This window comes from Carettochelys insculpta, chromosome 3, assembly GCF_033958435.1.
Source record: "Carettochelys insculpta isolate YL-2023 chromosome 3, ASM3395843v1, whole genome shotgun sequence".
Classification (NCBI taxonomy): Eukaryota; Metazoa; Chordata; order Testudines; family Carettochelyidae; genus Carettochelys; species Carettochelys insculpta.
Window position 1 is genome coordinate 135,217,057 of NC_134139.1, and position 27,351 is coordinate 135,244,407.

General features: G+C 42.5%; 1 protein-coding gene across 6 annotated transcripts in view; it reads right to left on the reverse strand.

Moving 5' to 3' along the window:
* KLHL32 (kelch like family member 32) overlaps positions 1–27,351 on the reverse strand; it is a 202,206-nt gene that overhangs the window by 73,952 nt on the left and 100,903 nt on the right. For all 6 annotated transcript variants that reach the window (XR_012645082.1, XR_012645081.1, XR_012645080.1 and 3 more), the window contains one exon: positions 5,892–6,107. Coding sequence is in view for 2 of the 6 variants with exons in the window: in XM_074990857.1 (XP_074846958.1) it covers positions 5,892–6,107 (216 nt within the window). In the remaining 4 variants the exon portion in view is untranslated. The remainder of the gene's footprint in view (positions 1–5,891; positions 6,108–27,351) is intronic.

Consider the following 27,351-nt stretch of genomic DNA (forward strand, 5'->3'; position numbering starts at 1 on the left):
TATTTCTACTAAGTGCAAAGGTGGGGAGAAAGATTGAGCATCTTGAAATCACAGCAGCAACAAGAGCAAGCAAATGTAGCCATGTGAGTGCAGGGAACTGGACTCAATGACCTCTCGAGGTTCCTTCCAGTTCCAGGAGATATTCAGCTGTAGCAGAGCTGCTGTGCAGAAGATGCACAAATGAGAATTTCTCTTGCAGTACATGAAGTGATACACTCGATCACATTAACAGAGCTTTAAGACCTCAGGACATTGGTATAGAGCACTATGACATGACCTGCAGCTAGGCAATTTATCCCTATATTTTCCTCCACCAACATCATCTATATTCTCAAAGGTGACCAGAAAACAGATTTCCCGCACCCGTGAAAAAATTCAGAGATTTCTGTAATAAACAAATAAATAATTTCTGAATCAGACAAATCAGAAAAATGGCAAAATCTCTTTAAAAAAATTAGATTTCAGTCATCTAAATGTTTTCTTTTGATTTTGACCCTTTATTTATAGGGGTAAATTATGAAATAAAAAGTCAACTAAAATGAAAATTTGACACTTTTTATAGCAAAAATGCCAAAACAGTTTTGTTAAAAAAAACCTGTTTTTGTCAAAACAGGAAAGAACTAGACTATACTTACCAGATTTACTAACTATACCTACTGGTGGATGACGGACGTATAGGAAGGTGTTGGACCGTCTTGTAAAATTTTAAAAATAATCTTTTTTAAAGGTGAACTTCACAAGAAAAAAGACGATGTACAATGGTTAGAGTTGATTTCTTCTCAAAATTCACTTGAAAAATCATTTTACAGCCCTTTGCATAGGTAAAAGAGAGTGTGTTGATCTCCAGTATACTCATTTCCAGTCCAATGCAATTCAGAGTAAACTTTTGATTAAGATCAAAATATCTTGTGGTAGTATGATTTGATACACTGGAGGACACCTATTATTATAGCTACTGCAGAGTGTGGTGACCTAACCGATAAGTCCACCTGTATTATTACGATCCTATGAACAATGAACTCCTAACCCCTTGAAAATCTAAGTTTTGAATTAAGATGATAGCCGATTCTTGTGTATCGCAATATTAAGTGTAACATAAGTTTATTGCTTAGTATTGCTAAATTTAGGATACTATCGCTCCATGTTTCCAACTAGAAACCCTCTAGTACTATATTTCTCTGGGAATATGTATTACTGTATAAGGTTGGTTACCTTTTAAATTACCAAGGGAAAGAAATCAGCTGCTTCTTTAAAGTAGAGCCAATGAGCCCTTTTAGAAATAGCCAATTACGAGAAAATTGACCTTCCACCTAATGATAATCTAGGCATTTATATCCTCATCTGTAAAGCATTTACAACAACTTGTGAATAAATATCACTGTTGCGCAGCTCAGACATAAAAGGGAAAAAGATCGAAGAAAGATTCACTCTTGTTTTAACTTTCTTGGGATTTTTCCTTTTTCTTTTCCGTATCTCTTTTTAATGCTCTCTTCCCATCAAAATGCATTATTTACGCACACTTTAAAGGAGCACACAAATCATGAATCATACACAACTTCAAAGACCTATCAAACATAGTGTGACTGTGTTCCTGGCAGCAGTCGCTCTAATTTATTCCATTCATGAGCGGGATAAATTTTGTTATGTGCACCATGGCATGTGTGGATGTGCACCACCAATAGGAAACTATGTTGTCAGTTGTGGGTGACTCTGAGCACTCTGCCAGTCTGCTGGGAGGTAACTGAATCTCTCCTGGGTGGCTGCACAGGTGCTCAGCTTACAGGGAACGCTGGTTCCTTAGATCACTAAGTAAGTGGGCAGAAAAAGGAAGGTGTTGGCCACCTGTCCCTTGAGCTCCTGGCCTAGGAGTTCTGAAACCTCCCTATTCAGGTCCTTAAATTTGGGCCATGGCCTCAAGATTCCAGATTTTCCTTAGCTGGGGCTTTTCAGTAGGTTCTCCACTTTTCCCAGAGGGGAGAGGGTGGGGGTTTACTTGCTCCTGTGGCTGCTGGGCAGACAGACTCCAATTAACGTTGTTAGATTGCTGAACTGGACTCCTGCCTCCTTGCTACTCAGCCCCAAACTAAGCCAGGTTCCTTACTTTTCTCCTCCCTCCAAGCCTGGCATTGGTTGCAGGTAAAACAGGGTGGGGCTAGTTGGTAATAGTTAAATATCCCACATAAGAGTTGAATTTAAAAATCTGCATAGAAAAATCAACAAAATATAGATTCTAGGAGAGCAGCAACAATGACTCCCTCTTACACTTATGTTTTCAGGAGCTGGTAGCTATCATCTACCCTAAGGCTATGTCTATACTAGACATGGAAGTCAGCTACAGATATGAAATTTTAGCTATGTGAATTGCATAACTAAAATGACGTATATACACTAACTTGTCTGTCTTAACAGGGTAGGGTCGATGGGAGAGTTTCTTCCTTCAAACCTCCTTACCCTTCACCTCTTGCGAGGCGCACAGGGGTCAACTTTGATCCCCAAGAGCTTGATTTTGGTGCATGAAATCAACCCCCAAAATATCAACCCTGAGCAGGTCAATCTTCTGCAGTAGCATAAATTAAGCCTAAATCCTTTGTTTAGAGAAGGAAGTGTCTCTCTTCTTGTGGCTCCTAATCACCATTGTTATTGTTTCAGCCTGCTTAAAGTAAGATTTGAGGAGTTCAGAGTTGTACAAGTTTAAAAGATAATATTTCTGTATTCCTTGTAGGTGCCTCTAAAAAGGAGAGCCCTGTTTACGTTGGAAAAAATGAGAATTACTTTTGTTAATAACTTCCTTACTTTACCCACTATATCCTTCCATAATATTTTGGCTCTCTTTCCATGATCAAAGAAAATTATTACTGTAGTAAAAAGAATCTTACTGAACATTAATCATAGTCTGACATGCGTTCAAAGCTAAAATTACTAGCAAACTTTCCAAAATCTGTTTTGCTTAAGGAGGGATGTACAAATTCACAAAATTCAATCAATTGGGGATTCCACAATCAACAATCTAACAATATCCTAGCATGAACCATACATGAGCTAGAGTAGATTTTAGCCTTCATTTCCAGCAAAACTACATCAAGTAACCCAAAGCCATACCTTTCATATTTTAACTATCTTAATCTTTATATACCTGGGGCTTAAGTCACACAGAGTCACAGTGCATACTCTGAATCTAGCTGCATGCTGTAAAAGTCCTGGTGCCCTGGAGACATTGTGATCCCTTCTAGAGCCCAGCCTTGGGAGGGTATCTTTAACTTGTGGTTGGAATTTCATGTAATGCCCACTGATGAAGTTGCCTTAGGGACATGTTGAATCAATGTTGTTATAATGTGTGTCCATCTGTGTGATTTTGGGATGCCACCCTAGTTATTTGTGGTACACATTCATCCAATAGTGGTAACCTTCATCACATTTTCTATTATCTAACCTGCTTTGTGCCAATTTCCTCTTGCTTCCCAACACCTCCTGCTCTGCTGTTCTTTTGCAGGACATGGGATGGGGATTTGTCAAAGTCAATGAGCACTTTATTACAGGGAGAGTGCTCAGTAATGAACAATTCAGCAATTTAATGAGATTCTGTAGATCTGTCTCCAGCCTGTCCATCACATTTCACTTCTATAAAGGACCCTGACACTAATCCTCTGGCATACCCAATCTTCACCCTGGGCTGAATATTAGATTCTTCCATGGTATATTGCATTACTACTATAACCTTAGCAAAAATGATGAACTTAACTACACTTGAGGCAATATAGCTGGTCTGATTTGATTTTCCTCTATTGGGTCAACTATGAGGGAATTACTTATTTACTAAGATAAAGCAAAAACAGTTTCTTATTGCCTGCTGAATGCCTAAATTGGTAAATATTTATGTGTGTCTTTTAATTCATTCTGGAGAACCAGGAACAAAATATATATCTATATTTTGCCTGGAGCAGAAAACTACTTTAAAAATTCCATATAACACCATTAGTAACCTTTAGAGAGGCAATTATGATAATACTTAAATGGGCAGTGTAGAGTTTGTTGTCACTCAAAAAGCAGCACATTACCATTGCTGTATAGAGCAGTATCTGCAGCGTGACCTGCAACACTAGCATAAACGCTACTATATTTGCTGTGTGGAGCATCTCCCCCCCCCCACCACATGCACACACGCATAGCACAGCCCGTTTAAAAATCTTTCCTAGATTTGTCGCATAGACCAACGGCCGTGTCACACTGCCACAGACCTAAGAACTGGTAAAGCTGGAGAGAGTGCTCAGCCACATGAGAACAACCACCGCCTGCAGGCTACTTAATGCATCTTAGCTTTCTGCAGCATCTCTCCTACTAAAAATATCTGAAAGCATTTTGCTAAACCCTTGAATCAAGTCCTTATGGCAGGACCAAGCACCATCTAGACCTGACAGATGTTTGTCTAACCTGCTCTTAAAATATCTCAAATGATGGAAATTCCTCAACTTACCTAGGCAATTTATTTCAGTGCTTAACCACTCAGAGTCAGGAAGTTTTTCTTAATATCCAACCGAATCTCCCATGCTGTAGTTTAAGCTCATTGTTTCTTGCCTTGTACTCAGAGATTAAGGAGAATAATTTTTCTCCCTCCTTGTAACACCTTTTAGGTACTTGAGATAATAATGAAAGCGAAAGGGCCAGTCATCAATAGCCCCTTAACTTCACTCACGAGACCTGCTTTACTGAGCAAGGGAATGCAGGTTAGGACTCCAGAGTATCCCCACTTCCTTTATAAGAGAGTACAGCACCCGGGAATCTCTAAGAGATGACCCAGGAGGGGTCCAATTTTATGTCTCAATTACCTGCAAAGATTAGTAACAGAGAGAAAGCTGTGCTAGCCTATAATTTTTTTTCTTAAAGACTAACAAAATAGTTTATTAGGTGAGCTTTTGTGGGACAGACCCACTTCTTCAGACCATAGCCAGACCAGAACAGACTCAATATTTAAGGCATAGAGAACCTGGAAAGAGTACTTTTCATAAAGACTCCATCTTCTACCCACACCATCTAGGAAATAAATCTGTGCCATAGCCACTAAAATAAAGAACTAAACTTCATCTCCACTCTGCCTCAGTAGTCTGAAGAACTTTGTTTTGACACTGCACTGTTTATCTGCCGATCTTAAAGCACCTTACAGAGGAGAGTAAGCATCGTAACCCCCATCTCACGGAAGGGGAAACCAAGGCACAAAGTGATGAAGTGACCTGTTCAACATCACCCAGCAGGTAAGTAGCTTAATAAGAGAGAGCCATGAATAGCATTCAGGTCCTCTGACTACCTGTCCTGTCCATTAGCCACAAAATGCCTCCCTTTTTGCAAGATAAAAAATATTCTCCAAAAACAAATATATTTAACAATTTCTTCTACCCTGCTCTACATTTCTGCTATTCTACATGATAGCAAATAAGAAACAAACAGCAGTGTTCCTGTAATGAGTATTACAGATGTTAATTTCCATTATATTCTTGAGCTCGCATATCCACAGATTTACAGTGGGATTGTTTCCCAAATTTATTTTTGTAGGGGTGGGGGGTAGCAAAACATATTAGAAATATTTGGTTAATTGAGCATTTATTCAGTATTAAAAGCCTTAAATTACATTTAGTGTTATGCCACAAGCTTGTAAGTTTCCCCTGCTAACATAGTAGACCATACAAGTCAAACAACAAAAAGTCTTCTTACAAATTAACTAATTATATTAGAACAACAAAGCACATCCTGTATCATCATCAAAATCAAGGCTTGCACCCCATTGTTTGCCTGGGCTTTTTGACATTTTAGTGTCTCCAGCACTTGCACAAGGGCTCCAGAACAGTGTTCCCTGGTTTCATAGAGTTTCACACAGGACACTAAATAACTGATTTCCTTACCTGCCAGATTTGTTCTTCACTAAGGGAAGTGAGTCGGTCACTCTTCAAGACCTCTCGAAGAAGACAGTAGGGGAGAGCCAGGACTTCCTCCGGGTGACTCTTCAACAACTCAGAGAAGTGTTTAACTAAGAAGTCAACCACTGCCTTCTCCAGCAAAGTGAGGTTAAAGAGGTCAGCAAGTTTATACAGGTCCAAGTAATTAAAGGTTTTTAATTCCTGGGTGAGTAAAGCAAATAAAAAAGTGTCTCAGAAAACAAAGCAAAAGAGAAATTGAGGGGGGAATATGTGATTTCAAGTTGAGGTTCATAGTCTGATACATGTGTAAAACTGTGTGTACAAAAGGTATGACTGCATGCTCAGACTGAACAACTGCACACAACAGAAGGTATGCAGAACTCATTTGTGTTGATATTGCCTGATTTATGCAGTCAGCAGAAGCAATGGTAAAAGAGGCAGTTGTACGTGCACCAATAAATAATGTTTCATAGTATATCACAAGAGCTGGAAGAATTTAACTGATTTTTTTATAATATTTCCATCAATTAAAAAGCTTTGTTAAAGAACAATTGCTCCTTATTTATTGTTAATTATCTTCTTCCTGGAAAAGAGAACTGCAAGAACTTTTGTAAATAGGATTTCTAATTTCACTGTAGTTTCAATGAGGACTTCCATTTTTTACACAGAAATTATATGTTGCAATTTACAGATATATCATCAGTGAATCAAAACAAATTTCCCTTCACCTCTGGCACCAAAACTATCCTGATTGCCATGTAGTCTTTTAAGCACAAAAAAAAAAAAAAAAAAAAAAAAAAAAAACCACTGACAAAAGCTGTGCAAAATCAGAACAAAAGAACTTTCTACTGAGACATCGACAGAGCTTACATTTAAAGGCCCACACTTCATACTGGCATATTGTTATACTTATTACTATCACAGAAACTTACAACATTATTTTAGATCTAATGCTTTTCAGGATCAAAATTATGTTTTCATCTGTGTTAGGTGAACATCAAGGATATCAGGCATTAATACAAAACAAGTAAAAAAATCTAAAACAAAGTAACTAATCACTTAACTGCCAATATTTGTCCCCACAATCAATTGCAGTTACCACTTTGCAGGCACAGTTTGTACCCAGGAAGAGGGAGGCAAGACGTTAGATAATATAACCTGAAGTGAAGACATGAGACAGCCTGACAATTAAAGGTTAACAGTGGTGAAGCAAATGTCTTTAAATAATGAGACAACTCATCAGAATATATTGTGAATAAAAATACATGAAAGAATCCCTTATAATTACAGTACAAGCTTTATTATCCGGCAATCCCAAAGAACAGGGGTTGCCAGATAATAAAATGTGTCTAATTTAAGCTGGAGCCAGCCAGCCCCTGCTGGGCAGCCAACTTCAGGGCAGCTAGCCCCACTCCACTGGACCCAGCTGGCCATGCTAGTTATCCAAGTGCCAGATACTGTGGCTTTTACTATAGTTTAGGTGGACTATATATGTGAACAGTCCTAAGAGAACCTAGTCACTAACCCGCATTAAATAGTGTTAAAGAATGTCTGGGTTTTGGTATAGAAAGACTTCAGACTGTTTAGTACCATGGCAAACACTCCATTAAAAATCTTCTGAATTGTTCATGAATGATACTGAAAAGAAGGAAAAACAGTTAAAGCATCTGAAATAAAGCATTAAGACTTCATGGAACATTTTTTGTTCCCTTTGCCTTTAGCTGGAGAGTTTACAAAAGGAAAAAAAAACTTGTTCTAATCTCGTGGATGGCTTTAAAGATGGTAACAACTGTCCTTTCGGAGAAACAAAAGAAGCTGGCTGGAATAGACTAAATCTGTTGTTGTCCCTCTTGTCATCAAGATCCAAAGCTGTCCTTCTGAGGAAAAGAAATTAAGTTGGTTGAGGTGAGCTGGAGCTGCCACCGCTGTTAAAATCTACTCTCATTTCATCTGAGGTGCAGTTTGGTATTCAGCTGGAGCTGACAGGGTCAGTGATGTCATCTGGATCACTCTCTCTGATCCAAACTGGTCAGGACATCCCTAGATTAGGCCAAACAAGGTCTGGGATGCTAGGAGACCATGGGTATGGCTGTCATGATAGTGACGCTCACTTCATCTGTTCTTTACCCAAAAAATCTCAGTCTTTAAAGACTCATAAAGTGAATGATGGGTGGAGTAGCCCATCCCCTCATTATTTTGCCCACTAATTAATCTTAGTATCCAACATGCCAATTTTGATTCATTAACTTTGGTGTCCACATCAGCTATTTTTAACAAGATTAATTTGAACAGTTTTAGGACTATATCAACATGGACATTTTTAATCCAGTATCTCTATCTGGCATTATCCCCAACAACATTTGCTATTCTTACCCATGTGAGTAATAAAGGGATCAAAACGATACACAGTAGATCTAAATAATAATGGTCCAAATGGTCCTGTCGAGTGTACCACATGCAAGGGAATAAAGCAAAGTCCTGGAATAAATACCTAAAGTCAAGGGAGAGTGAACAGAGACTTCATCATGTCCTTCCCAACAAAGCCAGTTTGTTGCTGGCTGTCTGGAGGTTTTGGAAAGTGGTCGAGTCAGCAAGCAGTTTCTCTACAAAGCTCACTTGCCTCTATAACCTGTGGATATGCAGACTGAAATCTACATACAACTTATTTCTCTCTCTTGTAACATTAGAAGCTCCTGGAGCTCCTAGGCCATAAAAAGGACTGACCGTGTAAGAGAGACAATGATAGTGCACCCCCTCAATCAGCTATGTGGACATGGGAAAGAGGAGGCTAGAAAACACCACAAAGGCTCATGCAGTTCAGGTGGAGGACCTAGAATCCTGGGATTTTCCCACAACCCTTGGGGTTAAACAGTGATTCCTGCATTCATGGTGTGGCCATATACCTCAGCTTCCTAAGGAAAGGACAGCAGAAACTCTGGGTAGACAATGTCTGCAAGATCACCAAGAACAAAACAAATATATATTATCTGAAACATAAGAGTGACAAAGAACCCTAAATAAAATTCAGAAAATCTTATCTGCTTTGCTAGGATTTTGCTCCTTTTCCTAATCCAGGGTTTCTTCCACAATTTACTGCTCTGCTCCCTGCTACCACTCACCTCCTTATACCATCCAAATGTGAAAATTACAAGAACTTGTCAGTTTCACTTGGCTGCTTAGTTAGCACAGGAAGCGGAGTAGAAAAGAGGAAAAGACTAAATCACCTGAGTTACACTTGGCTGCTCTACTGGATGGACTGGCACAGCCAAATGAAAGTGATACGAGATCCTGTAAATGTTAATTTCCTACTCTGTTGGCATATGGAGTGGAGCGGAAGAAAGATGGGGAAAAAAGAAAAGAGACTCTCCAGAAGGTTCCAGGTGCTTCTCAGGGGATAAAGACTGGTTGGTCAATGAATTCAGCAGTTTTCCCCCAATGATTGATGATAGAACTGCTACTCCAGGATAAACAAATTCCTTGGGGGTGCGTGGGGGCTATCATTGCAACTTGGCCACCAGTTTGGGGCTGTGTATTGAAGCAAATTCTGTTTACAATGATACATTCTACACAGAATCTATTTCTTCTTTTTAAAATAATCAAGAACTGAGATTTAGCTTATTCATAATAAAAATCAGGGCTTTATCTAGTCTCAAAAGCCACAGGTTTCCTGGTAGATATTAGGATGTCCCCTCTTCGACATGATGAGATAGGTGAGGTGAGGAGAAATCTTAACCCACTACAGAAGGCTGGGACAGGAATTCTGCAAGTTAAAACTCACGTGTCTTGCATTTCTTGTCTTCTACATTCTTATTTTCCATAAAAGAAACAATGTTGCCCCTAATCTTGGGAAAACAGGGCAAGAGTTACAATGTTTGCACTCCTACTCCCTAAATCAACTCAAATACTCACTAAAATTAGGCAATAAGATTATATAAAATCTTTGCATTTTACGAGAAAAACACACTATCAATTAAATGTGGATTTTCAATGCCACTCAGAAACAAATTTACATCAAGCCTAAATTTCTCTTTTGATAGATTTATCATATATTATTTGATTCCTAATTAATAAAGAATTTGACAAAAACATTTTAATGGTTACCAGAGAAAATATCCATCACAGTTACCACAGTGGGCTATGTCCAACATGGAAGCTTTTCCCTACGCTAGGCAACTGCTGACCTACTAGGAGTTCTGTTTCCATTTATTTATAAATATCTCGCAAATATTTAGTTATTTTTGGTCCTCTTTAAAATGAATAAACACTTTCATTCCAAAGATAGTAAAGGCAAACCCTAAGCATTCAGAAATCATAAACCAGAAATTGTGTGATTCAAAAAATACACTGGGGGCTGTTTTTTTGAGCATGGAGGGTTAACCTTTACATGGGGTTATCTGCAACCATGATTTACTTTTATGATTTGTGTTAGTTTTGTAAATGAAATCTGAGATGCTCAAATAATCAAATGACAGGAGCAGGGCATAAACAAAAAGCGAAATAGCACAAGATCAGTGATAAAATTGAGAGAGTTGGCAACATAAAGAATGTTCACATTGCAACATAGGACCTGCACAATAGCCCTGGCAGGCCCGGATGAGCTGACTCAGGCTCAAAGGGCTAAAAATTATAGTGTAGCCATTTGGGCTCTGAGACCCCATGAGGCCTACATGGTTCTTTTTTGCTCCAGAACTCATGCCCCATGAATCTGGGGAAGGGAATATCTACACATTAATTAAAAACCTGCAGGTGCCCTGTGTCCACTGACACCATATCACAAGTCTAACCACCGTGTACGCATCTGGGCTCTGGCTGCAGGGTCCTAGTCTCCAGGTTCTAGCCCCAGCCCAAATAAAGTTCTTCTTCCTTTATTTCTCTCTTCCTGGTGAGGGTCACAAAAGCAGCACAGGGAATAGGAAGGAAAAAGACCTCCTTTTCTTCCAGCTCTTCCCAAGCCATCCGGGAGACATAATCCCTCCAGCATGTCCTGGATCACCTGAATGTCTATACTACAGTTGACCAGTCCTCCAGCAAAAGTCCTGGGAGCCCCAGTCAGCTGACATCAGTCAGCTGCTGGTTGTTAATTGCAATGTAGATATGCCTGTGTCAACTGGCCTAGGCCAGCCAGAGAAGGCTGGGATTTAGGTCCTGATCCTGTAAATACTAACGTATGTGACAAATTCTAAACTCATGAATCACCCAAAAAAATCCCACTGTTTCTACTTCTTATGTTCTTATATGATCATCTTTTTACCATGGTAGTGGAGTTCAAAGTGAAAGAGTAACATGTAAAGCTACTGATGGGAAGGCAATGGCAATTTGGTACAGGAATTCTCCAGGCTAATGGGGATTAGGAACCTGGATTCTATGAGAGACACATTTGCCATACATGCCAGTTCTGGGATGTGCATCTCCCTCACCACAGATCACAGATAGAACTGTGGATCTTACTCTATCTCATCTCTGAACTGAGAGGAGGATGCAAGCAGTATGTCAAACTGAACTTTGCATTTTCAACTGTGCATAATCAACTATGCATCAGAAAGGGATGCTGTGAGTCACTGGGATGGCTCATGGAATATCAATAATCCAAAAAGAAATTAAGGAGACCTGAGTTCACATACACTAAATTCAGCTGTAATAAAGAACTTTATTTTTGGAGGTCACCAGTAAGGAGAATAAGATTGAGGCCTCGGGACCTGAAGATTAACTTTCCACAAAAGGAAGGTGAGCCTGATCAAACGTTCAAAGCCAATGGACAGACTCCTATTGATTTCAATTGGATATGAAACAGACACTAGGTACAGAAGGTGCAGCCTCCTGGATATTAGATTTCATGAGTAATATTGGTCAGAAAATTATTTATTTGCTGAAAAGTCCCTTCCCTTTGCTTAAAACTTAACTGTTGAACGCTGATAAATTCCAAACTTTTGCAGAATACTATAGGAATCGATAAGCAGTACCTGGACAATTTTGCTGAAAATAGGAAGAGGAAAATGATGAAACACATGGAGTCCCTTGCACCTGGGATAGTAGAATAATAATCTCAGACCAGCTCTGTAACTGTCCACCAAGCAAAGAATTGGTTCTGGAATAACAATACCCCCATCTTAGCCCACAGTTCAAATACAATTTAAAACAATGACACCCTGTATGACTTATTTGTCCAATAAAAAAAGAAAAGACATATGAATGGTGGGCAAGTGAGCAACGAGTGCTCACATAGACCATTGGTGTGGTAGATATCAGAACAGCGGAAGGGTTACAGGGTCTCTCACAAACAGAGAAGGGAGGCATGCAGGAAATTTACTGGGGGGAGGGAATGAGCATTGAATTTTTATGGTGAACTGTCTATTTGTCTAGAAGATATTTTCCATGGAAGAATGAGAAAAGTTTCAATGGAAAATTCTGAACCAAGTGTAGTCAAGAGGCACCATCCTGAGCATAAATGGAAGGACCCAAAAATCACAGAAACTGATCAGAATTTTCTGTTAATAAATAACTGTCGGGCTCTCTCAGAATGCTACCTCTTCTGACTAGGTGAAGTTGACACAGAGGCTGAAATCAATCTCCTTAAGGGAGGCTTGCTGGTACAGAAGGCTAAATATTTTCAAAGACTGGGCCTTTAAACAAAAGTATTCACTTTTGACTCCAGAAGGTCAGATTTGGCTTTAGTTTTGAACTTCAAAGTCATAGAAGCTGGTTTATCAGCTTTGTTGAAAGAAAATCATCCAATTGTCATGCCAATCATTTGTTCAATTCAAATTTACATTGGTATTGCACACTGCTGTCCTGCTGAGGGCAAAAATGTCACGCTGAGGTTGTAAGATGTACACTACTGATCAGATAATCCATCTCTCAACCATTGATAAGGCTTTAACAAATATGAATATGGCAGAGTATAGAAGCCTCTTGCAAAAGTTGCATTTTTGCATCAAAATTGATCTATATATGTGGGTGTATACATCCACAGAGACACACACACACACACACACTTATATATAGTAAAACAGAATGATAATTAATATATCTGCTTCCTCTGAATACATTTCCAAGCTAAATTCTTAGCTAGATGAAAACCTTCAAATTAAAAGATCAATAAAGTGTGCATTCTCTGAAATGGGCTACCCTCTCAATTCTGTTGGGATTTAGCTGTAAGCTAGTTCTAAAGGCATTCACTTCCAGTGAATTTTGTTTGATGTGCAATTAAATAAGTTACTGATTTGAAATGGCAATTACATAAATTTAAAGGACTTATTTCTTAAAATAATATGTATTCGTATTAGATAATATTGCCTTCTAATACTATTCATTGAACTGACATGTATAATAAAAAGTATTTAAAATGTACCTGAAAGCAAATTAGGTAAAACAGAATGTATATTATGCAAAGGTTTCATATTATATCTTTTCATGAAGAGCTGAAAAACAAACTAAAGTAGAGCTTGAGAAGAATTACAGAAGAATGAAAGGGAAAGAAAGAGATTCAATGTTTTTCTATGTTACTCAGCTAACCCACACTCACCTGAATTTTCTTCTTATTATAGAGTTTCTATTAACTGAGTTATAGTATGAATGGGTGTCATATTCCATACTGGGTAGGAACTTCATTTATATATTAGTCAAAATGTTAGTCGATGTTTAACTCCAAAATTAACTTGTATTTCTGGTCTTATGATTCATCTCACTGTGTTTTATCGAAATGGGTTATTTTCCCTCTTTCAAACTGCTCTTTATAGTAGTGAGTAAATACATTGTTCCACGCTAGGCACCTTACTAGGCTTCTATGTATTAATACCAACCTTTTGGCTGCCAAAGCAATTGAATAACAAATTCAACATTTAAAATCTTAGTTCAGAAAAATACAAGAAAATCAATATTTCAGACAAAATATGTGCTAAAAGAAAGACAATATTAAATATTTACAGTAGAGTACATGACACTAACAGCATTTTCAAAAGGGGGCTGCAGAAGAGAGTCAAATCTGAGGAAGAATATTTAGAAATATTCTCTTAACGTTTCTTTCAAATCAACCTTTAATTTATATTTTTAAGTATAATTTTATTGCACAAGCCACAGAAAAGGATATAAGTAGCAGACTGATAAATTAAGAGTTAATCATAACCAAGTGCACGCCTGAGTACAATATACCTCTAGTGCTGCGCTCCGCTTTATAAACAGCAGGAAAAGCACAAGGAGAACTAAGGGGTGAGACTGTATTTCTTTATGACCTTATTTGAAAGATAAACTCCTTGGGGAAATACAATTTATTCAGATTATCAAGACCCTGCTGTGCAAATCTACAGTCTGGGAGCACACTACAGAGATCAAAAAATATTTACTTTATTCTGTTGGGTATAAAATCTTTTAATGAATGCATAATTACAGAAAAAGTGTATACAGCTTTAGAAATTCCATAGCTGAGCCAAGCCATTAATATCCAAGGCACCATATCCAGTTGTGACTCCACCTGCTTCCTATTTGGATTACAACAGAGTTATAAATCAAGATATTATGTGACTACCCCTATTGGTGCCACAGAAATAGATAGCTTTGTGTTATTTCCCCTCTGCAAAAAGAGCTGACAACCAGTGACTGAAAGCAAAAACATGTTCTAAGATTGTAAGCCCATAGGAGCAGGAGTCCTGTCTTCATAATCCTTTGGACAGCACCTAGCACAAGGGACCTGATCCTGACTGGGGCACTATGGTATTATAAAAGTTAAACAGGATAAGTAATGCCTATTATATATTTGAGAGATTTTGTCTGTTTGTTCAATAACTTCTCCTAAATAGTACGTGCTAGGACAACACAATTGAGTATACAGATTCCTCTTATCACCATTTAAAGTTAGGTAAAGGTTTGGTTGTGCCAGGAAAATGGAACGTGTCTGGAATGGAATGGAAATGCTTTTCATAAAACAGGAAGGGAGGGCTCAAATGATCACAGGGGGGCAGCAAGGAACATGGGATAGAAAGCAGGGACAGTTATACAGTATAACGACCACAGGTGGAAGCAAGGGGAATGAATGTAAGGGTTTGATTGTGCCAGCAAAACGGGATATGCCTGGAATGGGATTGCTTCTCATAAAACCATATGGAAAAGAGACAGAATCACCAGACAGGTGAACGACTGGTGCACAGCTGGGGGCACCATGAACCTTTCTCCCACTGCATCTATCAATAGAGAGGCACATCTCACCCAGCCGCAAGCTGCTACGCTGAGGTTAAATATAGACTGCAGGCTTCTGTCGACAAAAGTTTTGTTAACATATAATCTCTCAGAAGATCTGCTGGTGGGGAGCATTCTGTTGACGCAAGGAAGAAGGGAGGTCTTGACTGAGGGGTTTTTTTCTGACATTTGGCGCCATGTGTCCCTCCAGTCTAGACACAGCCTGAGAGGGGGCTGGCGTAGCCCTCTCCCCACAGGACAACCTGCATACTGAGCCCCTTATCCCTAGTCTACCCTCCCCAACCTCAGAGCAATGATTTATGTGAAGAAAAACAAATATTAATTGAGTAAAGACCTAAGGAATGCCAGATAAATAAAAAGAAAAAGAAGAGAAAGAAGCAATAGCAGAATGGTTAAAATGTAATTCTGGTATAAGGTAAAATAAAAATAAATGTAAATAAAAGCTATTCAAAACTCAATGAGGAATCTGTTACAAGAAGAAATTGATTAAGTACCGTACTACAGTGAAGAATCTAACATAATTTTATTTTAAAAACAAAAACTATTACAGAAGAGGACCCACATTCTGCCATTTCATACATACCACATTATTATTAACTAAAGCTCTGATCCCACAAAGATTTACTCTTGTGCTCAACTTTAATGAGATCACTCAAGCTTGAAAGCCAGGATAGTTCTTAGGTGATGAGCTTTCGTGGGACAGACCCACTTCTTCAGACCATAGCCATACCACAACAGACTCAATATTTAAGGCACAGAGAACCAAAAATATTAACCAAGGTTGACAAATCAGAAAAATATTATCAAGGTGAGCAAATCAGAGAGTAGAGGGACAGAAGGGGGGGGGTCAGGTGAGTCAAGAATTAGATTAATCCAATTATGCAAAAGAGCCCCTATAATGACCTAGAAAATTCACATACCGGTTCAAACCCCTTGTTAACGTGTCAAATTTGAATATAAGAGAGAGTTCAGCAGCCTCTCTTTCCAATCTGTTGTGAAAACTCCTCTTCAGTAAGATGCAAATCTTCAGGTCATTAACAGAATGGCCCACTCTATTAAAGTGCCGACTGACCGGTTTGTGGATCAGGAGTGTTTTCATGTATGTTCTGTGCCCATTAATTCTTTGTCTAAGAGAGTTTGAAGTCCGTCCAATGTACAAAGCATCTGGGCATTGTTAGCACATGATGGAATATATGATGTTATTTGAGGAACATGAAAATGTGCCCGTGATTCTGTGAACAACCTGGTTAGTCCCAGTGATGGTATCTGCAGAATAGGTATGTGGACAAAGTTGGCAACGGACCCTGCCGCAAGGAAAAGTTCCAGGACGGGTGTTCCTGAAGTATAGACTGTGATTGTTGGTGAGAATCTTCATAAGGCTGGGAGGTTGTCTGTGGGATAGAATAGGTCTGTCACAACAGATTATAAAAGAGAGTTCAGCAGCCTCTCTTTCAATTCAAATTTGACACATTAACAAGTGATTTGAACCGGTATGTGAATTTTCTAGGTCATTATAGGGGCTCTTTTGCATACTTGGCTTTATCTAATTCTTGACTCCCCCACCCCCGCCTTCTGCTCCTCTACTCTCTGATTTGCTCACCTTGATAATATTTTTCTGATTTGTCAACATTGATTACTATTTTTGGTTCTCTGTGCCTTAAATATTGTTCTGTTCTGGTATGGTTACGGTCTGAAGAAATGGGTCTGTCCCACAAAAGCTCATCATCTAATAAATTATTTTGTTAGTCTTTAAAGCGTTACTGGACTGCTTTTTTGTTACAATAGTTCTTATGAACTTAAAGTTAAGTACAAACACAAATCTTTGCAAGATTGGGTCGTTAGACCTTATTGTGAAACCTTTGCTCTGGCTGAGTCCAACTGATGCATGGAAGTAATTTTTGCAGAATCAGGATTATGCCGGAATACTAAGACAGAATTTGACCGGGGAAGAGTTCAAATGCTTCCCCTCCCCATCATATACATAATGGCATAGACATAGATATAGATTTTTCTATAAATAGATGAATGGTAATCAATCAGTGGCTGAATGCAGACGCAGATGCTTGCAGACGTAAGGGACACTGTCAACTCTATTCTCTTTCAATGGACTAATTTAAAAAAAATGTATTTGTAGAATGTGCATACTATATCCTAATTTTTGCTTCCTGTTTTAACAGTGTAAAGTTGATCTACGTCCCTGTTGATGTTTTGAAGAATGTTTTGAGCTAGGCCCATGAGCAGCAACATAAACAGTCTCAGGCCTGCTTATTTCCTGCTTCCTCTGTACAGAGCTATTTTTTTCACACTGCATCTGCTGCCTTTTCAGTTTCAGCTTTGGTGCAGGTGCTGCTAGTAAGCACATGCTTGCAGGGCAGGGAGAAAGGGGGCCTGTGATCTCCACAAGGACAGGGTATGAAAGCAATGTTATCAACTTAGTCCATAAGACTGAAAATGCCAATGACCACTACCAAAACTGTGAAGCTGACTATACAAAAGTCACTATGAAATGCACAAGGTACACCAACCAGAAAAAAAAAAAAAAGAGAGAGGAAATCTCTCCGAGATACAATGACAACAGTGGTTATTTTAATAATAATAAGAGTGTAAATGTTCAAGAAGAGGATCGCCCTTTTAAATCATCATGGCTACAGAGATATTTCTCTTGTATATTACATACACCTATTTCAGTAAGATTGCACAGTTCAGCATTTTAGTATATGACATCATAAAAAAAAGCTTGCTCAGCAATGCCATATGGCCATATAACTTTTATACAATGCTTTCAACTCCCATGTACATTTCTTGAACTTCAACTCCAAAGTGAGTTGGGCTACCCTGGAAATCCTACATGCAGCTGGCACAAAACCCAGTCCCCAGTTGACTGGGGGAGTTCACATAACAGAGGAAGATTCTGTGCAAAATCATGCAAACAGCGTCAGCACCACTTTGCACAAGGAAAATCTGTGAGAGCAAACTGAATGCAACCGCAGAGGCCACCTCTTCCATTGCCTGCCCCATCTCACATCCATAGTTCCAGGCTTCGGAAATCCCCAACCCCAGAGAAAGTGGTTCCGCAGATTTTACAATCTTAAAGATTTTACAACACTTGAGAGTCTCCCTCCTATCTGTGGACGCATCATGTGGGATGATTTGGTTCCTGATCCTTACCCTCACAAGTGTTTATGAACCTTAAATGTGGTTTTTCATATCTTTTAATTCTGTTGCTGGCAGAACAAACATAGTGTTGGGAGAGAGCTGAATCCTATTTGGGCTCATGTAGCATCAACAGTCTTGTTTGCTGACTTCCAGTTATAGCACCTTGATTACTAGTGTCCATGGCAGACAGAACAAATTTTGACTTTCAGATCCTAAGCTGAGCCGATAGGGTTGACAGAAAAAAAAACTGCCACCTATAAAATGAAGAATTTTGACAGATACTGCTGAAGAGTCAATACATATGGAATGCCATAAACCCATATTTTTCAGTCACTTTGTAGCATATAACCACAATGGAAGGCAGAATGTCTGGGGAATCTTGCTCCTCTGTGAGACACAGTAGGAGCACATGTGCCTGACAGGCAGGACAAAATGAACCTGAGATGTTACAAATGGGCACAGGGACTTATTAGGAACACTTTTTAAATGTGCCACATGCTCAGAAAAGGTTTTTCAGCTGCTACCTTATTTTGCAGCTTTTCAGTTTCCAGCATGGCAGAGGCCCTTGTACTCATGGCCATTTAAATGCAAAACTTCACATTTCTATTGTTGTGGCAGGAATTGTGCATAAAAAATATGGTTAGATGTATTTACTTATTAGAATTTTTCCCCTTCTTGGAAATGAAAAATAACTGAAGACAGGTATTCCTTACTATTTTGAGAAGAAACTACATTTACAGTGTGGTAATGCATGGAAAGTTTCATTTCAAGAGAAAAGATGCATCACAAATTTATGAGTGTTTTTATAATGCTATTTGGAATCTTAACTAGTGTTTACTACTAACTGATAGCACCACCTAATATTAGTGTCCCCTTACAATTCCCATTATAAGATCGCATTTCAATCGCTTACAATTTTTCCAAAATCTAATCATCTAGGTTGGATTTGTCCAGTCTCAGGCTGATATTTTCTTTCATTTCAGCCACAACAGTGAGATGCTCCAGAAATGTATGCCAGGGCAAAAAAAGATTGTTTTGACAACCTTAATACCTCCAGACAGTCATTTTTTAGATGCTCTAACACCCCCTGATTTGATGGAAGAATTTAAAATTTAGCAGGTGGATAAGCCTTCATGTCAGCACCTCACAAGGTTGGACCGTGGGAGACTTCTTGTGAAGCCATGAGTGAGGGCTTGAAGCTACATGGTCCTGAGCCCCATCAGCTCTCATTGCAGTTTATGTGTTATGAAGAAACTAAGCACCTATCAGGACCTGGCACTAAGTGAATGAACAATAAAAAAATCAAGGATAATGAGTCACAAAATACACCATTTGTTCATTTGGGAAGTATATATTTAGGGGGCTCCACCATTGTGGTGTCTAAATACCTCACAGTCATTAAATGGATTTTATCCTCACAATAACTTGGTGAGGTAGGAATATTATATCCCCATTTCACAGAGGAAGAACTGAGGCACAGGGTTGATTAAGAAGTTTGCCGAGAATCAAACAGGAAGTCTGTGATTGAGCTAAGAATTGAACCCAGGTCACCTGCATCATAGACAACCTTTTTCCAGTGACAGTGTAGCTTTTAAAATTATTTATGGAACTTAATGTAGTAGCAAACAGGCTGCAGCATATTTTGTAAAAACACTATTTGGTAGTAACATATAACCAGTCCATAACACACTCTTATTCAACTTATTCTGAGAGGAGGAGACAACCTCTGTTTTTTGTATGGAGTATGAGTTGCACAGATTGGTAAATTCCACTTTCCCTTAAGGAACTCCTGCTTTGTAATCCTAGTCTTATGGAAGACAATAGGGATTTTGCCACTGATATCACTGGGGTCAGGATTTCTTCCATAGCGTTTTAAATATTAGTGATCCTCATTATACACCTGGGCTCATGTTAAATTATTTTTACAATCCTTATTTTAAAGGCAGGGAAGTTATGCCCAGAAATGATAAATCCCAAATTTTCAGAAGTGGCCATGGATTTTTGAGGGGGCGGGGACTGCCTCAGCTTCAGCACGTCCAATTTCAGAAGGCTTGGGTTTGATTTTCAGCAGTGCTGAACGCTCAAAACTCCCACAAAGGCAACGGGAACTGTTTACTGGGCATTGCTAAAAATCAGATCCAACACAGGACCACAGAAATGGAGACATCCAAAATAAAGAGCTACTTTTTAAAACATAGCTAGACATGGCTTCACACTGCAAATATATGGCACAGCTATGAGCAGAACCCCCATTACCTGGCTCAAAATCCCATTCCTTTACCACAAGATCAACATTCCTAGAAAATACTGAGACCATAGTACAAATGGCAAAGTCTACAATAACTCATTAAATGTTAGCCCTAAGGTTGCTATTGCTAGAATAGAATGGGTCAGTAGCTATATTTTAAGACCAAGTTCTGGCAGGTTCCGTACACAGGCTCTGACCAAAAATCCAGAATCACATCTATCATGTAAAAATTGTGCACCCTAAGTTAGGCTCCTAATAAAATCCATGCAGGACATTCTAAGGAAAGAGAGGAGTTGGTTGCAGAAATAGGTTCTGTTTACATTTCTCACACTTCGGCCGTGTCTATACTAGCCCAAAACTTCGAAATGGCCATGCAAATGGCCATTTTGAAATTTACTACTGAAGCACTGAGATACATATTCAGCGCCTCATTAGAATGCTGACAGACGCGGCACTTCAAAATTGATGCGGCTCGCCCCTACGCGGCTCGTATAGATGGGGCTCCTTTTCGAAAGGGCACCGGCAACTTTGAAATCCCCTTATTCCTATCGGCTGTTAGGAATAAGGGGATATTGAAGTTTCCGGGGTCCTTTAAAAAAGAAGCCCCATCCGGACAAGCTGCGTGGTGGCGAGCCGCGTCAATTTCGAAGTGCCGCAGCTGCTGGCATTCAAATGAGGCACTGAATATGTATCTCAGTGCTTCATAAGTAAACTTCAAAATGGCCATGTGCATTTGCATAGCCATTTCGAAGTTTTGGGCTAGTGTAGACATAGCCTTCGAGGAAGTGCTTTATTGTCTATGGCCGTGTCTACACTAGCAAGTGCATTTGAAATCAGGATCGGAAGACCGAACTCCTTTCCTGGGATGGGAAGAGCGCCTTCCTTCGAAAGATAATTTTGAAAGAGAGCAAGTGTAGACACTCGGCAGCCCGCTCATTCAAAAGAGGGAGTCCTCCATGGTAGCGATCAGTTGGCAGGAGGCAGCGCCGCTCACAGCACAGACGGAGCTCTATGGTTCTTGCATATGGCCGCACTTAAGAGGACGCAGGCTCCCAGAAACCCTCAGGCAGGAAGCTGAGAGCGTGCAGCGAACAGTGAGGCCACGCTGCTCTCCAGCTCGCCAGCTACCGTGACGGCCAGCCAGTCCCCCACACCACCCAGACCCATGGCCAACGACCCAGACCCCTGCCCACCCCAAGGGCCCTCCAAAGGCGGCGGGGAGTTGTCCCAGGAGGCGGGCCATGCCCCGGAGCGTCGAGCCCCCTGCTGGACAGAGGCTGAGATCATGGACTTCCTCTTCCTCTGGGAGGATGAGGAGGTCCTCCAACAAATGGGGGTCTGTCGCTGCAATGCGGTCACCTTCCAGTGGCTGGCAAAGGGGCTGCTTGGCCACAGCCACCCCACCCACACATCCGACCAGGTCTGGTCCAATGTAAAAGAATGGCAGCAGGGGTATTGCAGGGCCCGGGACACAGCCAGGTGGTCAGGGGCAGCCCCCACAAGCTGCCCCTACTACACAGAGCTCCACCGCCTCCTGGGGCCGAAGGAGGCCGGACCCCCCACCATCTTCCTGGACACATCGGTCGGTGACACCGAGCCAGAGATGCGACTGAGGGCGAGGAGCACCCGGGGTCGTTAGCCAGCACCAGGTGACCGTGAACAGCATGGCCACTTGACCCAACCAGCGAAGATGAGGACTCTAGCGAGAGAGCCCTTGTAATCAACCTCCCATCCGGGCCATCCAGCCAGGCACTGTCCAACCGTGCCTCGCCTGCCTTCCCAGAGGGACCCCTACGTAGGTGGCGTGCACACCAGCCTCCCTAGTGCCCAGGGAGGGAGTATCAGGTCCCACCCGAGGTGGCCACAGGCATCCCACACGGCCACCAGTCCAGGTGCATGTGGACTGTGGACAGCTATGTTCCCCGGGCTCTCAGAGGGATGATGCATGGCACTCAGCACCACATAGATGGGACAGCATCAGGGGCTTCCCAGACTTGGAGGGAGCGGGGAACAGCGTGGGGGGGGTGTTCCCAGTACTCCTGTGGGGTACCCAGGGACATGTACCCTGGTGGGGGAGCAGGACACAGGGACCTGCACCTGGGACTAATGGCCCATTCCTCCCTCCCCTTCTGTCTCCACAGCTCCTGCAGCCAGTGGCTGGACCAGCCCCACCACGGAGGGAGAAGGGGAGCAGCCGGCATCCCAAGCAGGGACCATGGGGGGTCGCCACCGGCGCCACCAGGGCAGCGACGAGGAGGCGGGGGACACTGCCCATACCGCAGCTTTGCAGAATCTTACTGGCGTGCCGAGGGAGTGGCTTGCCATGGAGCAACAGTCCTGGGACCAGGTCACGGCGAACATGGACGCCCTGACCTGGGCCATAGTGGGCCACCTAGACCCAGCTGCCACCCCATTGCAAGCCACTCCCACACCTGCCCCCCCCACCATCCCTCATCCCCCTGTCACCCAGTCACACCCCCGCCTCCCCAGTCCCCTTTGTCAGCCTCCCCACCCCCGACATCTTCTGCCCCCCAGTCTCCCCCCCACCCCACCCCCTGCAGCAAACCCCTCCCCACGAGCCCAACTTCTCTGCCCTTGTCCCAACCCACCTGCCCCCATGTGCCCTGATGCAGCTGGCCCACATGTTGATGGTCAGGGCTGGCCAAGGTGAGGCCATTCCCCCCACACCTCCCATGCTGTCCCCAGGGAGCCTGCAGGGGCCCCTCCCCAGCAGCACCCCTTCCTCCCTGTGCCACCTGCCCCAGCCCAGCCCAGCCACGACGGACCACCCAGACCTCGGGGGAAGGGGCGGACGTGGGCGACAGGCATCCCGTCCCTCAACCCCCATAAATGAATAGGGCCTTCTGCCCTTACCTTCAGCCCTCCCAGGGCCCAGAGGGTGACCACCTGGGGTGGCAACACCCCTGTATATAGTTCCCCCCAGCCTCCTTTTCTGGGATACCCCTCCCTGTATATATGTGGCAAAGCAGTAGTATCAGTTAAGTAAAGTGTTTATTTTGTGGTTCCATCTGGGTCCGCTGCGCATGTGTGGGGGTGGTGGGGTGTGCGTACACTGGGGTGGGATGGTTACTGCAGTTCCCGCTCAAACGCCTGGCGCAGGGCCTCCCGTACCCGCACCCTGTCCTGCTGGGCCTGGTGGCATGGGGCAGCAGGGGCTGCTCATACCTGCACCCTGCCTCAACAGCCCACCCATGCATGAATGGCTCGTGCTTTGCCTCCACAAGATTATGCAGGGCACAGCAGGCCCCAACCACTGAAGGCACACTGGCGAGGCCAACCTCCAGCCTCGTGAGGAAGCATCTGAAGTGCCCTTTCAAGCGGCCAAATACCTGCTCCACCATGTTGCAAGCCCGGTTCAGCCACTCATTAAAAACGTCCTGGCTGGGCTGTGCGTGTCCCGTGTATGGCCTCATGAGCCAGGCCTGCAAGGGGTAGGCCGCATCCGCCACGATGCAGGGTGGCATTGTGGTGTCCCCAATGGGGAGCTCCCGCTAGGGGATGAAGGTCCCCTTGGCCATGTGGCAGCCCAGCCCTGAGTTCCGGAACACCCTGGCGTCATGGGCATGGCCAGCCCAGCCCACACAGATGTCCTGGAACCGACCGTTGGCTTCGACGAGTGGCTGCAGGGCCATGGAGTGGTAGCCCTTCTGGTTTATGAAAGCCCCACCGCTGTGCTCTGGTGCCCGGATGGTGATGTGCACGCTGTCCGGGGCCCCAAAGCAGTTTGGGAAGCCCAACTCCTTGAAGCCCTGAATGGCATTGTCCAGGTCCCTGACACACACCAGCTGCCGCAGGAGGACCCTGTTCATAGCCCGGACGACCTGCAGGGAGCGGGAGGAGGATGCACTCATGAGCATGGGGTGGGGTGCAGCATGCCTGACCATCTCTGTCCCCTGCAGGGCAGGCCTCCCTGGGGCCTCTGTCCCATCCCCGGTGGGGGCTGCCCTGTGGTCCTCGATGGTGCCCCATGCCAGAGTGTCCCCCATCCCCTGGCCCCCACATGCGCACGGCTTACCTCATTGAGGACAGCCCCAATGATGGCCCTGCCCACCCCAAACTGATGGCCGACAGATCAGTGACTGTCCGGAGTGGACAGTTTCCCGAGGGCAATGGCCACCTTTTTCTGGAGCGGAAGCGCTGGCCTCATGCGGGTGTCCTGGTGCTGGAGGGCTGGGGCGAGCCAGTGGCACAGCTCTAGGAATGTCCCCTTGGTCATCTGGAAGTTCTGTAGCCACCGGTCATCACCCCAGTCCTCCACCACCATCTGGTCCCACCAGTCACTGCTTGTGGGGAAGCTCCACAGGCGGCGGATGCCCCAGGGGACCGGCTGAGGATGTCGCACCCTCTGGATGACTTCCAGGAGGGTGGCTAGTAGGCTGGCTTCCCATAGCCGCTGCTGGGTGGCAGCCAGGACCACAGCCAGTGCACTGGCCACAGCCTCGATGGGGATGGGGAACTGCTTGGGTTCCATGGGGGCCCAGGGTCCCTCCTCTGATCTCCTCAGCATGCGAGCGTAGGGACAGGTGGCTGGCCCTTGACATGAGCGGGCTGATGTATGGGATGGGGGGGCCTTTAAGGGGACAGCGGGCCACGGTCCCAGAAGGGCTCATCCGCCACATGACCCTGCCCGCGGGATTTCCTGCACCTGTACTTTTGAAAGAGTGCCCTGCATAGCGTGGATGCTCATTTTCGAAATTGCACTCCGGGACTTTTGAAAGACTGGATCGCACCTTCGGTCTCTATTTTTTTGTGTGGATGCTCCCTTTCAAAAGAACGGCTTTCAAATGTTCTGTTTCGAAAGTCGTCCTTTCGAAAGGAGGCAGTAGTGTAGATGCAGCCTATGATGATGGAAATCTCATAAACACATAATTAGACTAGGTAGGGTTCAAAGTAAATAAGCAACAGATGCTCAAGGCACAAATACATAATTATTTGGCTAGGTAAAACACAATTTTTTTTAAAAGACTCAAGGTGATTGAAAATGGGATCTCTCTCATAAAAACAGAGAAAATTAGTAGCTTGTTCACAATTTTAATTAAATATTTTGCTGAAATTTCAAAATCTGGAGTACTGCATCCATCCCTAAAACCCCTACTAATGGCTTAATACAGCAGTAAATTGGGGTAGATTATGTGCATTTCTAAAAAGGAGGTGGGACTAATGCAGTGTGACCCTGCTCATCACTCCTATCACTTAGATGTTTTATTCCTTTTCGACAGCCTTCATTTATGTGTTCATCTATTGAGACTGTAAATTCCAGTCAGAGGTTGTATAGTCTAATCTGTAACACTAAGGGTATGTGTACACTTGCATTCCTCTTTTCACAGAGGTATGCAAATGAGGAAAATTGAAAATTCAAATAAGGTTCATATTTGGCACCTCATTTGCATATCCTTATTTCAAAAGAGATTCTTTTGAAAGAAGAAAACCAGTGTAGATGCTGCTCTTTCAAAAGTAAACCCCATCTTTCAAGAATCCTTCTTCCCATTAAAGCCCTTTCAAAATAAGGATATGCAAATGAGGTGCCAGATATGCAAATATGCACCTCATTTGCATTTCCAATTTGCATGCCTCTTTCAAAAGAGGAATGCAAGTGTAGACGCACCTTGAGAGAGGGCAGACTAGGCCCCAAAAGGTTCCCGCTGAGACTTGTGGCTTTGCCCCATCCAACAAATCATAGAGAAGTCCTCCAAGGAGTCTAGAAGTGTTTGAAAATCAGATATCCCTCACAAAACTAGTAAAAAAATTAACAATTTCAAAGAAATATTTATTTAAAATAAATAGTTTTAAAAATTATTTATTATGGTGAAATAGTCATCCAAGGAGGCTAAAATGGCAGCTGTAAGCAGCAGCCAATCAGGAGCCAAAAAGGCCTGTAAAAGGGAGCTGCAGCACCAGAGCCAGCTCACTGTGTCTGGAGACTTCACTGAGAGAGGACCTACCTTGGAGAGCTCCATGTGGATCGCTGCCCAGCACTGTACACTGCAGTAGGTGCTGATTAACTGCAGGTAGAACTCTGAGAAGGGCAAGAACTCAATTGAGAGTCATGATAGAAAAGGCATCTAGACAGACCCTGCTGACTGTTTACCCTGGAAGGGTTTTGTATCGCCACAGTGTGGCTAGAAAGACGACATGACTGACATGGAATATGATTCAGCAGGGGTGACTGAGTAATTGAGAGTCTTGGGGCTTGTCTACACGTGTCTACACTTCGAAGGGGGCATGTTAATCAGGGCCACAGGAGATTACTAATGAAGTCCTGTGGTGAATACGCAGCACCTCATTAGGCTAATTTTTCACCCATGGCAACTTCGAAGCATCAAACTTCAAAGTGCCAGCATGCGTGTAGCCGTGGGCACTTCAAAGTGCCCGTGCTACTTCGAAGTGCCTTTACGCCTCAAAAAAATTTTTGCAGGTATTGTGGAGGATGTAGTGCCAGAACAGAAAAACACATTAATACTGCTTTCAAAGTGTATGGTATGGGCTCAAGACTCCTAGCTCTTCAAAACAGAACTGTTTTTGAAGCCAATAAGAGAATAAAATGTTTTCAGGACTGAGGTTTCACACATGTATTTGGGGTAGCTACAACAGTTTCCTCACATTGGGCAGAAGTGGTTTATATGCTATGATGACAGGGATCTTAAAAAATACATAATTAGATTAGCTAGAGTTCAATAAGGGGCAGGTAAGGCACAAATAACTGTTAGGCACCTCATTGCCCTTAATGACTCGGAAAATTTTGTTCCAAAATATTCTCCCATATTTTAGAAATGTAATTAATAGCTTGTTACCACAGTCTCTCTGTGACAAAGAACATATAAAAATTATACA